We start from the raw sequence: 18,020 nt of genomic DNA on the forward strand, positions 1-18,020 counted from the left end.
GCAAAAAGTCAGGGGGCAACCATGCCAAGGAGGCATTTCCTTACACAACCCCCCCCAAACGAAAGAGGATGAGACTAACCTTTCCCAAGAGAGTCTTCATTTTCTAAGTGGAAGAACCTGGAAAGGCCATCTGCATTGGCATGGGCAGTCCCAGGTCTGTGTTCCACTATAAAGTCCATTCCCTGTAGGGAGATGGACCACCTCAACAGTTTAGGATTTTCACCTTTCATTTGCATCAGCCACTTGAGAGGTCTGTGGTCAGTTTGAACTAGGAAGTGAGTCCCAAAGAGGTATGGTCTCAGCTTCTTCAGGGACCAAACCACAGCAAAGGCCTCCCTCTCAATGGCACTCCAACGCTGCTCCCTGGGGAGTAACCTCCTGCTAATGAAAGCAACAGGCTGGTCAAGGCCATCATCATTTGTTTGGGACAGAACTGCCCCTATCCCATGTTCAGAGGCATCAGTCTGCACAATGAACTGCTTAGAATAATCTGGAGCTTTTAGAACTGGTGCTGAGCACATTGCTTGTTTCAGGGTGTCAAAGGCCTGTTGGCATTCCACAGTCCAGTTCACTTTCTTGGGCATTTTCTTGGAGGTGAGTTCAGTGAGGGCTGTCACAATGGATCCATATCCCTTCACAAACCTCCTGTAATACCCAGTTAAGCCAAGGAATGCCCTGACTTGAGTCTGGGTTTTTGGAGCTACCCAGTCCAGAATAGTCTGGATCTTGGGTTGGAGTGGCTGAACTTGGCCTCCACCTACAAGGTGGCCCAAGTAAACCACAGTTCCCTGCCCTATCTGGCATTTGGATGCCTTGATAGAGAGGCCTGCAGATTGCAGAGCCTTCAAAACCTTCTTCAGGTGGACCAGGTGATCCTGCCAGGTGGAGCTAAAGACAGCAATATCATCAAGATAAGCTGTGCTAAAGGACTCCAAGCCAGCAAGGACTTGATTCACCAACCTTTGGAAGGTGGCAGGGGCATTCTTTAAACCAAAGGGCATAACAGTAAACTGATAATGCCCATCAGGTGTGGAGAATGCTGTTTTCTCTTTTGCTCCAGGTGCCATTTTTATTTGCCAGTACCCTGCTGTCAAGTCAAAGGTACTTAAGAATTTGGCAGCACCTAATTTGTCTATGAGCTCATCAGCTCTTGGAATTGGATGAGCATCTGTCTTGGTGACAGAATTGAGCCCTCTGTAGTCCACACAAAACCTCATCTCTTTCTTTCCATCTTTGGTGTGAGGTTTGGGGACTAAGACCACTGGGCTAGCCCAGGGACTGTCAGAGCGCTCAATTACTCCCAATTCCAGCATCTTGTGGACTTCCACCTTGATGCTTTCCTTAACATGGTCAGATTGTCTAAAGATTTTGTTCTTGACAGGCATGCTGTCTCCTGTGTCCACATCATGGGTACACAGGTGTGTCTGACCAGGGGTTAAGGAGAAGAGTTCAGGAAACTGTTGTAGGACTCTCCTACAATCAGCTTGCTGTTGGCCAGAGAGGGTGTCTGAGTAGATCACTCCATCTACTGTACCATCTTTTGGGTCTGATGACAGAAGATCAGGGAGAGGTTCACTCTCTGCCTCCTGATCCTCTTCTGTTACCATCAACAGATTGACATCAGCCCTGTCGTGGAAGAGCTTAAGGCGGTTTACATGGATCACCCTCTTGGGGCTCCTGCTTGTGCCCAGGTCCACCAAGTAGGTGACCTGACTCTTCCTCTCTAGTACTGGGTAAGGGCCACTCCATTTGTCCTGGAGTGCCCTGGGAGCCACAGGCTCCAGGACCCAGACTTTCTGCCCTGGTTGGAACTCAACCAGTGCAGCCTTTTGGTCATACCAAAACTTCTGGAGCTGTTGGCTGGCCTCAAGGTTTTTGGTTGCCTTTTCCATGTACTCTGCCATTCTAGAGCGAAGGCCAAGTACATAGTCCACTATGTCCTGTTTAGGCTCATGGAGAGGTCTCTCCCAGCCTTCTTTAACAAGGGCAAGTGGTCCCCTTACAGGATGACCAAACAGAAGTTCAAAGGGTGAGAATCCTACTCCCTTCTGTGGTACCTCTCTGTAAGCGAAAAGCAGGCATGGCAAGAGGACATCCCATCTCCTTTTGAGTTTTTCTGGGAGCCCCATGATCATGCCTTTTAATGTCTTGTTGAATCTCTCAACCAAGCCATTAGTTTGTGGATGGTATGGTGTAGTGAATTTATAAGTCACTCCACACTCATTCCACATGTGCTTTAGGTATGCTGACATGAAGTTGGTACCTCTGTCAGACACCACCTCCTTAGGGAAACCCACTCTGGTAAAGATACCAATGAGGGCCTTGGCTACTGCAGGGGCAGTAGTCGACCTAAGGGGAATAGCTTCAGGATACCTGGTAGCATGATCCACTACTACCAGGATATACATATTTCCTGAGGCTGTGGGAGGTTCTAGTGGACCAACTATGTCCACACCCACTCTTTCAAAGGGAACCCCCACCACTGGAAGTGGAATGAGGGGGGCCTTTGGATGCCCACCTGTCTTACCACTGGCTTGACAGGTGGGGCAGGAGAGGCAAAACTCCTTAACCATGTTGGACATATTGGGCCAGTAGAAGTGGTTGACTAACCTCTCCCACGTCTTGGTTTGTCCCAAATGTCCAGCAAGGGGAATGTCATGGGCCAATGTTAGGATGAACTCTCTGAACAGCTGAGGCACTACCACTCTCCTAGTGGCACCAGGTTTGGGGTCTCTGGCCTCAGTGTACAGGAGTCCATCTTCCCAATAGACCCTATGCGTTCCATTTTTCTTGCCTTTGGACTCTTCAGCAGCTTGCTGCCTAAGGCCTTCAAGAGAGGGACAGGTTTCTTGTCCCTTACACAGCTCCTCCCTTGAGGGTCCCCCTGGGCCTAAGAGCTCAACCTGATAAGGTTCAAGCTCCAAAGGCTCAGTTCCCTCAGAGGGCAGAACTTCTTCCTGAGAAGAGAGGTTCCCTTTCTTTTGCTGTGTTGCAGTTGGTTTCCCAACTGACTTTCCTGTTCTCTTGGTAGGCTGGGCCATTCTTCCAGACTCCAGCTCTACTTGTTCACCCTGTGCCTTGCATTGTGCTCTTGTTTTCACACACACCAGTTCAGGGATGCCCAGCATTGCTGCATGGGTTTTTAGCTCTACCTCAGCCCATGCTGAGGACTCCAGGTCATTTCCAAGCAGACAGTCCACTGGGATATTTGAGGAGACCACCACCTGTTTCAGGCCATTGACCCCTCCCCATTCTAAAGTAACCATTGCCATGGGATGTACTTTTCTCTGATTGTCAGCGTTGGTGACTGTGTAAGTTTTTCCAGTCAGGTATTGGCCAGGGGAAACCAGTTTCTCTGTCACCATGGTGACACTGGCACCTGTATCCCTCAGGCCCTCTATTCTAGTCCCATTAATTAAGAGTTGCTGTCTGTATTTTTGCATGTTAGGCGGCCAGACAGCTAGTGTGGCTAAATCCACCCCACCCTCAGAAACTAGAATAGCTTCAGTGTGGACCCTGATTTGCTCTGGGCACACTGTTGATCCCACTTGGAGACTAGCCATACCAGTGTTACCTGGATGGGAGTTTGGAGTGGAACCTTTCTTGGGACAGGCCTTGTCTCCAGTTTGGTGTCCATGCTGTTTACAGCTATGACACCAGGCCTTTTTGGGATCAAAGTTTTTACCCTTGTACCCATTGTTTTGTGAAGAGGCTCTGGGCCCACCCTCCTGTGCAGGTTTTTGGGGGCCTGTAGAAGACTCTTTACTATTTTTAGTTTTGGTTGTCTCATCACCCTTCCCCTGGGGAGTCTTTGTGACCCCTTTCTTTTGGTCACCCCCTGTTGAAGTCTTGGACACCCTTGTCTTGACCCAATGGTCCGCCTTCTTTCCCAATTCTTGGGGAGAAATTGGTCCTAGGTCTACCAGATGCTGATGCAGTTTATCATTGAAACAATTACTTAACAGGTGTTCTTTCACAAATAAATTGTACAGCCCATCATAATTACTTACACCACTGCCTTGAATCCAACCATCTAGTGTTTTCACTGAGTAGTCAACAAAGTCAACCCAGGTCTGGCTCGAGGATTTTTGAGCCCCCCTGAACCTAATCCTGTACTCCTCAGTGGAGAATCCAAAGCCCTCAATCAGGGTACCCTTCATGAGGTCATAAGATTCTGCATCTTTTCCAGAGAGTGTGAGGAGTCTATCCCTACACTTTCCTGTGAACATTTCCCAAAGGAGAGCACCCCAGTGAGATCTGTTCACTTTTCTGGTTACACAAGCCCTCTCAAAAGCTGTGAACCACTTGGTGATGTCATCACCATCTTCAAATTTTGTCACAATCCCTTTTGGGATTTTTAACATGTCAGGAGAATCTCTGACCCTATTTATATTGCTGCCACCATTGATGGGTCCTAGGCCCATCTCTTGTCTTTCCCTTTCTATGGCTAGGAGCTGTCTCTCTAAAGCCAATCTTTTGGCCATCCTGGCTAACAGGAGGTCATCTTCACTGAGAGCATCCTCAGTGATTTCAGAAATGTGGGACCCTCCTGTGAGGGACTCACTATTTCTGACTAACACAGTTGGAGACAGGACTTGAGGGGTCCTGTTCTCCCTATTTAGGACTGGAGGAGGGACATTGGCCTCCAAGTCACTAATTTCTTCCTCTGTGAGGTCATCATCAGAGGGGTTGGCTTTTTCAAACTCTGCCAACAGCTCCTGGAGCTGAATTTTGGTAGGTCTGGAGCCAATGGTTATTTTTTTGATATTACAGAGAGACCTTAGCTCCCTCATCTTAAGATGGAGGTAAGGTGTGGTGTCGAGTTCCACCACATTCATCTCTGTATCTGACATTATTTTGCTAAGAGTTGGAAGACTTTTTAAAGAATCTAAAACTGTTTCTAGAATCTAATTTCAAACTGTTAACAAACTTTTAAACTCTAAAAGACAATGCTAAACAGGGACTTAACACACAAGGCCCTAGCAGGACTTTTAAGAATTTAGAAAAATTTCAAATTGCAAAAATGAATTTCTAATGACAATTTTGGAATTTGTCGTGTGATCAGGTATTGGCTGAGTAGTCCAGCAAATGCAAAGTCTTGTACCCCACCGCTGATCCACCAATGTAGGAAGTTGTCTCTGTATGTGCTATTTCAAAGTAAGGAATAGCATGCACAGAGTCCAAGGGTTCCCCTTAGAGGTAAAATAGTGGTAAAAAGAGATAATACTAATGCTCTATTTTGTGGTAGTGTGGTCGAGCAGTAGGCTTATCCAAGGAGTAGTGTTAAGCATTTGTTGTACATACACATAGACAATAAATGAGGTACACACACTCAGAGACAAATCCAGCCAATAGGTTTTTGTATAGAAAAATATCTTTTCTTAGTTTATTTTAAGAACCACAGGTTCAAATTCTACATGTAATATCTCATTCGAAAGGTATTGCAGGTAAGTACTTTAGGAACTTCAAATCATCAAAATTGCATGTATACTTTTCAAGTTATTCACAAATAGCTGTTTTAAAAGTGGACACTTAGTGCAATTTTCACAGTTCCTAGGGGAGGTAAGTATTTGTTAGGTTAACCAGGTAAGTAAGACACTTACAGGGCTTAGTTCTTGGTCCAAGGTAGCCCACCGTTGGGGGTTCAGAGCAACCCCAAAGTCACCACACCAGCAGCTCAGGGCCGGTCAGGTGCAGAGTTCAAAGTGGTGCCCAAAACACATAGGCTAGAATGGAGAGAAGGGGGTGCCCCGGTTCCGGTCTGCTTGCAGGTAAGTACCCGCGTCTTCGGAGGGCAGACCAGGGGGGTTTTGTAGGGCACCGGGGGGGACACAAGCCCACACAGAAATTTCACCCTCAGCAGCGCGGGGGCGGCCGGGTGCAGTGTAGAAACAAGTGTCGGGTTTGTAATGGAAGTCAATGGGAGATCTAGGGATCTCTTCAGCGCTGCAGGCAGGCAAGGGGGGGGTTCCTCGGGGAAACCTCCACTTGGTCAAGGGAGAGGGACTCCTGGGGGTCGCTCCTCCAGTGAAAGTCCGGTCCTTCAGGTCCTGGGGGCTGCGGGTGCAGGGTCTCTCCCAGGCGTCGGGACTTAGGATTCAAAGAGTCGCGGTCAGGGCAAGCCTCGGGATTCCCTCTGCAGGCGGCGCTGTGGGAGCTCAGGGGGGACAGGTTTTTGTACTCACAGTCTTAGAGTAGTCCTGGGGTCCCTCCTGAGGTGTTGGATCGCCACCAGCCGAGTCGGGGTCGCCGGGTGCAGTGTTGCAAGTCTCACGCTTCTTGCGGGGAGCTTGCAGGGTTCTTTAAAGCTGCTGGAAACAAAGTTGCAGCTTTTCTTGGAGCAGGTCCGCTGTCCTCGGGAGTTTCTTGTCTTTTCGAAGCAGGGGCAGTCCTCAGAGGATGTCGAGGTCGCTGGTCCCTTTGGAAGGCGTCGCTGGAGCAGGATCTTTGGAAGGCAGGAGACAGGCCGGTGAGTTTCTGGAGCCAAGGCAGTTGTCGTCTTCTGGTCTTCCTCTGCAGGGGTTTTCAGCTAGGCAGTCCTTCTTCTTGTAGTTACAGGAATCTAATTTTCTAGGGTTCAGGGTAGCCCTTAAATACTAAATTTAAGGGCGTGTTTAGGTCTGGGGGGTTAGTAGCCAATGGCTACTAGTCCTGAGGGTGGGTACACCCTCTTTGTGCCTCCTCCCAAGGGGAGGGGGTCACAATCCTAACCCTATTGGGGGAATCCTCCATCTGCAAGATGGAGGATTTCTAAAAGTTAGAGTCACTTCAGCTCAGGACACCTTAGGGGCTGTCCTGACTGGCCAGTGACTCCTCCTTGTTTTTCTCATTATTTTCTCCGGCCTTGCCGCCAAAAGTGGGGCCTGGCCGGAGGGGGCGGGCAACTCCACTAGCTGGAGTGTCCTGCTGGGTTGGCACAAAGGAGGTGAGCCTTTGAGGCTCACCGCCAGGTGTGACAATTCCTGTCTGGGGGAGGTGTTAGCATCTCCACCCAGTGCAGGCTTTGTTACTGGCCTCAGAGTGACAAAGGCACTCTCCCCATGGGGCCAGCAACATGTCTCGGTTTGTGGCAGGCTGCTAAAACTAGTCAGCCTACACAGATAGTCGGTTAAGTTTCAGGGGGCACCTCTAAGGTGCCCTCTGTGGTGTATTTTACAATAAAATGTACACTGGCATCAGTGTGCATTTATTGTGCTGAGAAGTTTGATACCAAACTTCCCAGTTTTCAGTGTAGCCATTATGGTGCTGTGGAGTTCGTGTTTGACAGACTCCCAGACCATATACTCTTATGGCTACCCTGCACTTACAATGTCTAAGGTTTTGTTTAGACACTGTAGGGGTACCATGCTCATGCACTGGTACCCTCACCTATGGTATAGTGCACCCTGCCTTAGGGCTGTAAGGCCTGCTAGAGGGGTGTCTTACCTATACTGCATAGGCAGTGAGAGGCTGGCATGGCACCCTGAGGGGAGTGCCATGTCGACTTACTCGTTTTGTCCTCACTAGCACACACAAGCTGGTAAGCAGTGTGTCTGTGCTGAGTGAGAGGTCTCCAGGGTGGCATAAGACATGCTGCAGCCCTTAGAGACCTTCCTTGGCATCAGGGCCCTTGGTACTAGAAGTACCAGTTACAAGGGACTTATCTGGATGCCAGGGTCTGCCAATTGTGGATACAAAAGTACAGGTTAGGGAAAGAACACTGGTGCTGGGGCCTGGTTAGCAGGCCTCAGCACACTTTCAATTGTAAACATAGCATCAGCAAAGGCAAAAAGTCAGGGGGCAACCATGCCAAGGAGGCATTTCCTTACAACATGAAAAACATTAAACTGATCGGTGGTGTTATTTTTAGTTCAGGGTTGTGACCAAAAAGCTCCCACACTGGAGATACCACAATATAGGAATACTATGTAAGAACCAATTTATGCAATGGTCTACACTTATGTATGGTCCACCACTGCATGTGCATATTGACGGAGCACCTTTTTGGGATTGTGAGATCTATTTATGTAGACATATGTTGTCGATTTAACCATAACCATGTAGTTGGTATGCTTAATTATAGGTTCCATATTTCTGATACGTGGGAGAGCACCCAACATCACATTTCTATCATCAGCATTTAAAGCAGAGAGGGCCTTATGCTCCTGGGAAAGGCCGATGATACCTTGATAAAGGGTTAGAAAGGGCAGAAACATGTCAACCTCCGCTTAGAGGGTAGAAATATTCCCCACTTTTCCTTTTAATTACACCTCTGGGGGATTCAAATAGAACAAACATTTCTACCCAATATGTGTTTTTAATTTTCACCTTCACTACTTTTGTTTCCGCTCTGCACATAATCTTCCCTTTTGAAAAAATACCACGAGTGGCATAGCATTACATGCATCAAAATATTTCCTCCTATGCTCCCCAAAGGATTACATTTATGGTAGTTGCTTGCACGATTGGAGCCAGGAGTGGTTCCGGATGATGAGCAGAGGGGCCACGCTCCTCCAACTTTACAAGCCTGTTGGATGGGAATTGCAAAAAGAAATTAAAATCCATATTTCCGTTAATTTACAGTGCCCTTGCCTGCCCGGAATGGCGCTCGCTGAAATCGACGTCAGGCAGTTTTTGTCAGGCACATGCTTTAGTCTGCGCACATGGCAGTTAAATATTGTCAGAGTTGATTTTTAATCAGGCGACGGACTGAGATGGTGCCAACCCGGGTCTGCAATATTTGGGATCCCCAGGGACCGCCCAGTTATGACGCAATACAGTGTCATATTTTTTAGGCATCCCGGGCGTATACAGTTTCAGCTCTGTACTTCCCAGGCCTGGTTGTCAGTTCCAGAGTTGGATAATAAATATCCACAAAGAAACACACTTGGCACGGACTGCTCCCCCCAGCAAGCTTAAGTCTAGCCCTATGTGGCTTGCGAAGGGACACTTGGAGGTGGAAGGGGACATTAAACATGGCACAGAGACTGGTACTGTACCTGCAGAGTGCCAGGGCCGCTGCTGCTTCCTCCGTGGCATCCTGGAGAGTTTCTTCAGCATCTCTTGGATTCCTGGTCTTTTCATGGAGGGAGGCGGTGCATAACTGCCTATTTTGTAAAGGCTAAACCAGTTAATAAAGAGTGGGAGAGTGAATAGAAAGAAAATAGAAAGAGTGAATAAGAGTTTACAAGAGGTAAGTGAGAAAAAGATAGAAAATGACGTAGAAGGAAGAGAGCAAGGAAGGTGAGAGCAGCAGAGAGCATTAGACACTTTTATGTGCTGTTTTTTAAATCCTAGTTTCCTGAGTAGTATGGTTGGAAGGGTTCCTTGATTTTCATGGATTTGTTTGCCATTTATGGATTCATTTTTTTGGTGTTGAAGCTGATATGAGGAATTCTGGTTTTGTTTGAGTTTCAGTTCTCCAGACTGGTAATCGGACAGAGCATTGAAATGCATTGATACCGTTAAGTACTTTCAACTTCTTTCAAGCCACAGCTGTCACGTGGCCCCTTTCCTTGTATGACCCATTTAACCTCTTCTAGCTCTTTCACCAAAACCACTTACGTTTTGGAAGTTGTAGTCTCGGAACCCCATCCCGAGTACTGGCTAAAAGCTATAGAATGCAGTTTTTTTTTTTTACTAAAGGTGAAGACAGCTGGAAGGTAGCACTCCTGACCCTGGGCTGTCCAGCAGAGAGGACTCTCTAACCATAGGCAAAGTTGGACTCACAGCTTAATAAAGTTAAGGATGAAAGCCCTCACACACCCACTAACAGTTTGCACCTTAAAGTACTCTTTTAGTGTTAATCCTACAGGAGAGACTGTCAGTTGTTTGATGTTTATTTGAAAAAAGATACATCAGATTGGAGACAAAGTTGCAGCTAATGAAGGAAATGTTTTAACACGTACTATCGTAATTACTTAGAGCATGTGCGCGATGCCTTGAGTAGAACATGAGACATACATTAAAAGTGTGATAACCTGGAGGACAGATCAAGAACGGATGCTCTTTAACTAAATAATGAGAAGGAGTCTCTCAAAGGAGGGATAGAGTTACTTCACTCTGTAGGCCAGTACTAATAGACAATGGCACATTCCAAAGATCAATTGCAAAGGAACCCCATTGTGTTCACGGGAGTGAGGTGCAGTTGTTCAAAAACCGATCTCAAAACTCACGGGGTACAAGAAGAGAAATGTAGAAATCGACGGCTGAACTCCGCTCATACAAGAATAAATATCAATGGCTATTTCTGTTTGCGCCTTTAGATGCAAAGTCTCCCGTGGTCACAACACCGGAGGAGGGTAAATCTGCCCCGGCTTGGGTGTAGGGGACAGCTCTTGGGGCACCATGGACTACATGCAGATTAAACCACCAGTGAAGAACACCTTGAAAAAAGTAAAAATTGGCACAAGTAAGGATCAGAAATCGCCAGATGAATTGATTTGATTGAATGCTGCTCTTTTGAACATTTAGGTCAGTTGGTTAAGATGCTGTGCACTCATTATATGAATGGCCTAGAGAGATGCAGCCTGCTCTGCTGCTGGAGGGCTTTGCCACAACTGTTGTCTTGTATAGTGCTTTGGGAGGACAATAGGATTGGAAATGCCCAGTTTGGGGGCATGTGTCTCCGGTGATCTCTAGAGGCTCATGCTCAACATATGAGGTATATCGGTGTCTCACTCTAATGGGGAAGTTCAGATGTTTGTTTTTGACAATGACCTTTGCTGGAGGTAGAGAGGAAATAATGGAGCCAGTTTGGGATCAGGCGGCTGTGAGGAATTCCAGTCTGTATATAACTAAAAATTGGATATTTTTGTATTTTTGGACCTACGCTACCCTTACGTAAAATACTTAATTGATAAAAATGCCAATTGTGCATATGTAGAGACTGCTTCCTATGGGCTTCATAAGCAGTGAAACAAAGTACATGAGATCTAACGAGGAAGTGCATGTGCACTGCACGGGAAGTGTGGACGATTTCTTGGAATTTGTGAAAACATCCTGATGCATGGAAAAGAAGTGCAACTAAATCTAAAAGATGAAGACACTAGACCTAAAAACATTTAGCACCATATGAAAAAAAAACTTTTTCCCAAACTCTGGAATCTCATCTTGAGCCCTGAATAAGTTGTTTTAAACTCAGAAACACGTGTTCTTTGGCTGTATTTATTAGGAAGTGTTGAAGAATAACAGTTACTCCACTGTAAATCGCGATGGAGTAGAATAGATCATTAATTGTCGTCAACAATCCTTTATGGTTTTTTAAAACTGAAAAGTGCTTATATATATATATATATATATATATACATGTATATATATATATATATATATAGGAAACATGGACTAGAACTTCACATATTTCAAATTAAATAAGTCTTAATTTGTTCGTCATCTGAATAAATAATATTTAAAATTGTTGATAAATCAATTATACGAGAATCACTGCAATTTCTCCACAAGGAAAAGCCTATTTTATGATGGGCAGTACAATGCATAAATGTGGCATGACAGATTTCGGCAACCATAGGGGCAATAGCACACACACCCTTTCTGATCATTAGATATGGCTATTAAAGTAAAAGGGACTTTTTTCATCAGTGAAAGGAAATACACTACGGAGGGCTGTTAAGAAGGATTGGCTTGAAATGGTGTGTTTAGATGACACCTTTAGGGGTTACTTTCCGAGGGGCTGCTTTTCATCAGCTTATTCAGAATAGTGGCGCTTAGTAGGCACATTTTGTTCTGTTCTGGTACAAATGGATAATAAAACTAGGGGATCTTATTTAAGGGCATCTTGGGGAGAGTTGTTGACATTATTGACACCTTATGCCCTATTGCAAGTCAAGAGATGTCTATGTTCATTATTTAGGTTATTTGCAGAAATTGTAGAAGGAGAAATTCATTGGTTAGATAATCTAAGCTACTGTTGCCACTAAAGACTGAAAGCCAATAGATAGTTATTTCATTGTTCGCTTGTCAACATTTTTTGGGGGTTAAGGCTCTACTCTATAGATAGTGTTTGCCTTTTTCACATGTACATGGATGCACAACTGAAATTGATTTGGTACTGGGTAGTCGCGCTCTCGTGGGGCACACAGTGTGTAGATTTTGAGCTAATAGACATTTCTGGCAATAAATAAGTCTAGGGGCTGATGGAGGTTTTATGCCAATCTCATTACACAGCCTCCATCTCCCGAAATACTTTGTTATTAATGATAAGGGAGATATCTGGTGGGATATCTTATGGGATGCTTTCATGCAGTATGCTGAGGTTAATTTATAGCTCTGGGTGGAGATAGACAATGTATGCACAGTTTGATACAGCTGAAGCTGGAGTGGGAACGTGTATTGGCAAACTCGTAGGCTTGAAGAAATAACTGCATATCATGAACAGCATAGGTGGAGAGTAATTAAATAGTGAACATTGATCCTCAGGTTGCTAATTCTGCTAACGGGGTTTGAGGAACTCTAAAATGAATATGTTACTTTTTCTGGCACGTATTCTTATATTTCTTATATTTATGAAAAAATAAATATCTGTTAACATGAAACTGAAAAGGAGAAGCAGAGGAGGGAAGGTAAAAAGGGTTATGTTCGGATCCCAAGAATCTAGATATGAGATATTTTTACAGTATTCAGGCCTGACCACTGGGTGCAAAAAGGACTGAACATAACAGTGAGTGAGAAAACAGTTGTATCAGGAATTCACAGCAGGCATGGACTACTGCAGGTTGAGCCTGTGAGTTGTCAATTGGAGATGGATAATTGTTCATCAAGTTAGCCTGCTTTCTTGAAGTTTATTATCCTCTGGCTTGAGCAATATGTTTTCAACTGGAAGTGAATGTTGTAAGCAAGCCAACTCTAGGGGCGCTGAAAGTAGGGGTGTGGGAGGCACTGCGGTACCCCCAAACTAACCTTGCAGGAGTTAAGAAAGGAGAACAGTCAAAGAGGCCTTTCAGTTTTGCGTTCCCCTTGTAGCACTTGATGTGCTTTCAGAGACAGAGTTCATATGTCAAGCATTGTCTTGTGAAAAAATTGCTGCTTATTCTGTTCTTAGGTCTGACAATAGCCATGACCTTTTGATTTTTTTAAATGTGTATGTATAATATACTTATTTAAAGAGAATTAAAGAGTCTTTCAGCCAGCTTTCTTTATCCAGTGGTCTTGTTTTTTCATTCAGTTTTTGCTTCTGCCCACTACACCATACAGCAGTGGGCAGGGGGTCGGCCCACTTCAGCAACTAGAGAACTTTAGCTTGAGTGACGCCGTTTTGCTCTTTCACAAGGAACACATCATCCATACACAAGCTAGTTCCCTTTGCTAATGTTTTGTTTTAATTTCTTTTTTTATGTTCCTGTCGCTTTCCTATGCAGCTGTAATTTCCTTTTGGAGTGCCCTTTGTTTACTGTTTGCCTGCTGGTAATTCACAGCATAACAGACTGCATCCATTTTAAACTGTTCTGTATTAAATTATCGAAAGCGTCAATATTAATCATGTGAATTCATAAGCAGACAAGTTTTAAAAACAGGTTTATTCTGGATTCAATTTCACCAATGGTTCTTTAATAAACTTTGCCCAGGAAGAAAACAGACTTGTGTTTTAGTTTGCTGCACTTTTAACACTTTTTTGTTACTTTCTTTCTCTTCTTTACCGCTTTGTTAGAATCAAAATAAAGCAAGAAAGGAAAGAAAGAATCTATCATTCCTTCTTTCTTTTCTTTCATTCTTTCATTCCTCCTTTCTTGCTTTATTTTTTCTTTCATTCTTTCCTTCTTTGCTTTCCTTTTTTCATTCAATCCTTCTTACTTCTTTCTTGCTTTACATTTTTAATTCCTTCTTTCTTGCTTTTCATTTGTCTTTTATTCTTTATTGCTTTCCTCTTTTCTTTCTTTTTTGCTTTCATTTTTATTCTTTCATTGCTTTTCTTGTTTTCCTTTTTCTTTCATTCTTTCACGCCTTTCTTGCTTTCCTTCTTTCTTCCTTTTACCCTTCTTTCCTTCCTTCTCTCTTGACTTTCTTTGTTCCTTACTTGCTTTCTTTCCCTCTTACTTGCCTTCTTATTCTTTCATACCTTCTTTTTCCCTTTCTGGACTTCTTTTTTACCCTCTTTCCTACCTTCTTTCTTTACTTCTTTTCTTGTTTCCCTCCTCTTTCTTTCTTTTTCAAAGGCAAGAGGCTTGCAGGCAAAGGCAGTGTTGGCCCTTTTAGATTTGTGTAAGCCAAGACATTTAGATTTTACTAAACCTAAGTGAATGCCACACTTCACCCATTTGTCTGTGGTTGTGTATTTCACATTTGTCACATTCCTCAGGCAGCTGGCAGCATTGAATATGGTCTTAAGTGTAGAGAAAGTAAGAACTGCAGTAATGGTAGCACTGACCAGGATTGTTTGACCATTGGTGAAGCAAGGGATTTTTAAACGAGAACGGAAAAAGTGGTTGTGAACATCTTAGATCTAGTTAGTAGAGCATGTGAAGTTAAACGACGGAAAATGTCCCTGGAAATTAGAGGACACCGTCTTTCATATGCATTTCAAACTATGCAAAGATTGTTTTGTGTTTTTTTTTTATATAGTGAAGGTAACCACTTGGTACCAAACTCTCTAAGCCTAGTGTTTGCTGATCTAAAGATGCCAAACAATTTGATAACACTTGGATTTCTTTTTTTTTATTTTTTTTAGACATGTAAACTACATAACATCCTGGCTGAGTATAGTAGGCCCTGTTGTAGGCATAAATCTACCTTTGAGCTACGGCTTGGCAATATCTGACCATGAAACATGTTCCGAGGAGACACAAAGAGGTATGAATACATTATTTTATATAAAACAAAAGAATTATTAAAGTCTGTCATGGATACGAAAAGACAAACAATAGACCCAGGCAGTCCGGATTTATTAAAAACTGCCAAACATTTGAAATTGTTCTGATTGTATTACATTCGATTGAGAAGGCCAACAGATGACATACTCATGGTGATCCTGGGGATAGTTGCAGTGAAGCCATTTGAGCAAGTGGAATGGCCCTTTCTTTAAGCCTTGCTGTCAAAGATACCAATGGGACCCTTTATGCGACTAAGCAAATGGGCAGAATATCACAACCCATCAGCGAGAAGTTGGTGAATGGCTTGACACTGATGAGGGGGATGAGGCAGTGCTGCCCCGTGTCCTCCCTCCTTTTTGCCCACTCAGTAGGACCGTTGGCACAACTCATCAGACACACTTTTGAGGTACCCGTTCGGGGGGGTGGAGGGTAGGACATAAAACATAAAATAAACCCATTTGCTGATGATATTCTTTTGACTCTGATAGATCCGTTGAGGTCCAGGTGACAATGACCCGTATGCAACAGTACGGAAGGGTATCCAGTTCTATCATAATATAATCTAAAATCATGGGGATTAGAGTGCCTAGACATCTTAGATTAGAGGTCTAAGAGGCTCTCCCTCTCAAATTGACGTAAAGGCCATTAAATATCTCGGAATAAAGATGACCCCCAACCCTTCAGGATCTCTTTAAACTGAATTATTTTCCGTTTAAATTAAACACGATGGAGACCTGTCTTCAACTTCATCTCCTGGGTAGGCCTAATAAGCATGTTAAAAAAAACACTCTCCCAAGCTTATTACTTCTTTTAGGCAATAGCATCAATCATTCCCAAACGAGACCCTTAACATTTAGAAACCCTGTGACAATTTCATTTTGCAGAAAGGCAAACCAAGAGTGGCTAGTGTCTGCTGGACATACACTCTTATTACACAGCGGCAAAGCACCAGGTAGGGTTTGAATTGTCACTATCTGAGACAGAGAAACATTGGGCTGCAATAGAAATGCACCTGCTGGGGATCCTTCTGTGCGATGTGCTGAGGTTACCGAAGTCAACAAGACCCAAAGTAGCGTATGTCTCAGGTGTCACGGGCCCATGCAGTCAGTATGGGTTGAAGTGAGGACACGTCACACTGTTACGGCCTCCCCCTCTCCCTTTACACCATACAATGAGTATGAAACATGGCATAAAGGTGAATGTCTGTGTTGCAGTACCTCTTCCAGGAATAGGCGATTAAATTGCTCACCTAGTGTAAGAGTTCAAAATTACAGAAGACGATACCCAGTTAACAAAGCAGAAGGAACTCACAAACTTTGAAAAACTATTCACAAACTACAGGGGGTCTCATATCAGCAATCTATACTACACTAAAAACCCTACTGGAGGGACATTGCTGGCCCCACATAAGTAGATGGGAGAAAGCGCAGGGAGGGGCGATAGCGTCGAAAGAATGGACTAGGTTATGGGGCGAGATACCAAATATTGTTCTGAACATTAAATGCAGTGGAAAGCTGGTATAAGATTGTTTAAGATTGGAATTGATGCATACGTTTCCTGATACTGACGGTAAATGCTGGAGGGGATGTGAGGAGGGCGGGATGACACTCCACACTTGGTGGAACTGTGGGCAACTCACCCCTTTTTATCACTGCTGCATGACCCGCTGCTGGTGATAATAGTTGAACTCCCATGTAGCTTGGCCGGCCTTGGCATGGGAGAGTGGACAGTGATACCCTCATACGGCTGACAGCCAAACAGGAGGTGGCGACACACTGGAAGAAGGAAAAACCCCAGATATTACCTCTTCGACTCAACAACTGTGGTTACTGCTGGCTGGAGATTCTTACATACGACCAGAAAGACGGATGCCGCAAATTTGAAACTGTGACAGCCACTCCTGGCCTATCTACGGGAGGAAGAACACTCACTGTGTGCCCTATAACACTGAGGGCAGTGCTCCTGCATTAGCTCACGAAGACCGGGGATGTGGGTACAGAGAAGGCTCTGTGGGGGGAAATGTGGGATGAGAATGTTGGAAATGAGTGAGAAATTGTACACTACACCTAACCGAAGTTTTAAAGAAATTAGTTGTAGGAGTGGCAAAACAATGATACAGATAGAAACTCCTGGTCCACAAATGTGTTGCAGATAAATACCTGTGGATATTCAATTAGTCTAACTCTTTTACCTTTCTTGTTAAAAACGAAGAGAGATGGGTGGAATGCTTGCATTAACATCAGCCATCAGTAGTTGCCATACTACCGTTCATTATATTTTTGCTCATTATGCTAAGGTACACAGGGGTCATTCTTATGCTTATCAGTTTTAGCACACCGTAAAAATGCAGTTTATCCTAACAAGGCTGGAACACTTATGTTCCATTACCATTATGGGCTGCACCGTCCCTTTTATGGCGAGACAAGACTTATTTGCATACGGTTGAATTGAGGAAATGGGGTGTATTATATGATGTGCTGTGCAACCTCATTGTGTAATGCACTTACTTACCCTTTTAGGACTAGTAGCCTTTGCTTGTCAAACCTTCAGCTCCGCCCTGGGTAGCTTTGGTCCTGAGCAGCAAGGCGTACACAAAGGCACAAGTGTAAAGCTTTTAAACAGCAGAAAAACAATTGACTAAGAAACATACAAGGCACTCAAGAAATCCTACACACTCAAATCCAAGACCAATTTATAAAAATAGACTGTATTTTTATGTATTTTTAGACACCATAATGACAAAGTCTCACCAAAGGATTGTGGAGATGTAGAATCTACAAGGTATAGTAACTATGCTATTTTTCACGTAACTGCAAGCAAGCAGTGGCAAATTCAACCAGTTTGACACTTAAAAACTTTTTCAAGGAAACCTTTGGGCAAGCGTCAATGCGGTTGCTCAGAAGTACTTTAGGTGACCAATTCAAGTCAGGAGCCAGTTAGGGAAACAAGCAACAGTTAACTCGAAGGTAGAAACAGTCTTCAGTGAGTTCCAGCCAGTTTTATCCCTTTGCTGTAAGTTCCTATGGAGTGGTCCTGATGAAAGGATACAGGATGCTAAAGAAGCTGTAGATGCGATGCGGTCGACAGGGGTCTTCTTGCGGCCACTCCTCAGTCCCACGGGCCTTGTGAGGCTGTCCAGGCCACAGAGGCTGACGTCCCTCAAAATCTTCTCAATCCTGGCAGAAGTCCAGTCCCCACTGGGCTATCAGTCGCCCGGTA

The 18,020-nt window shown here is 44.4% G+C and overlaps 1 protein-coding gene across 5 annotated transcripts in view; it reads left to right on the forward strand.

Moving 5' to 3' along the window:
• ATG10 (autophagy related 10) overlaps positions 1 to 18,020 on the forward strand; it is a 718,554-nt gene that overhangs the window by 690,864 nt on the left and 9,670 nt on the right. For 2 of the 5 annotated variants that reach the window (XM_069224673.1, XM_069224700.1), the window contains one exon: positions 14,660 to 14,781. The exons of the other annotated variants lie outside the window; for them this stretch is intronic. In XM_069224673.1, coding sequence (XP_069080774.1) covers positions 14,660 to 14,781 — 122 coding nt within the window. The remainder of the gene's footprint in view (positions 1 to 14,659; positions 14,782 to 18,020) is intronic. 5 annotated transcript variants of the gene reach the window in all.

The sequence above is a fragment of the Pleurodeles waltl genome, chromosome 1_1, assembly GCF_031143425.1.
Source record: "Pleurodeles waltl isolate 20211129_DDA chromosome 1_1, aPleWal1.hap1.20221129, whole genome shotgun sequence".
In the NCBI taxonomy this organism is placed as follows: domain Eukaryota; kingdom Metazoa; phylum Chordata; class Amphibia; order Caudata; family Salamandridae; genus Pleurodeles; species Pleurodeles waltl.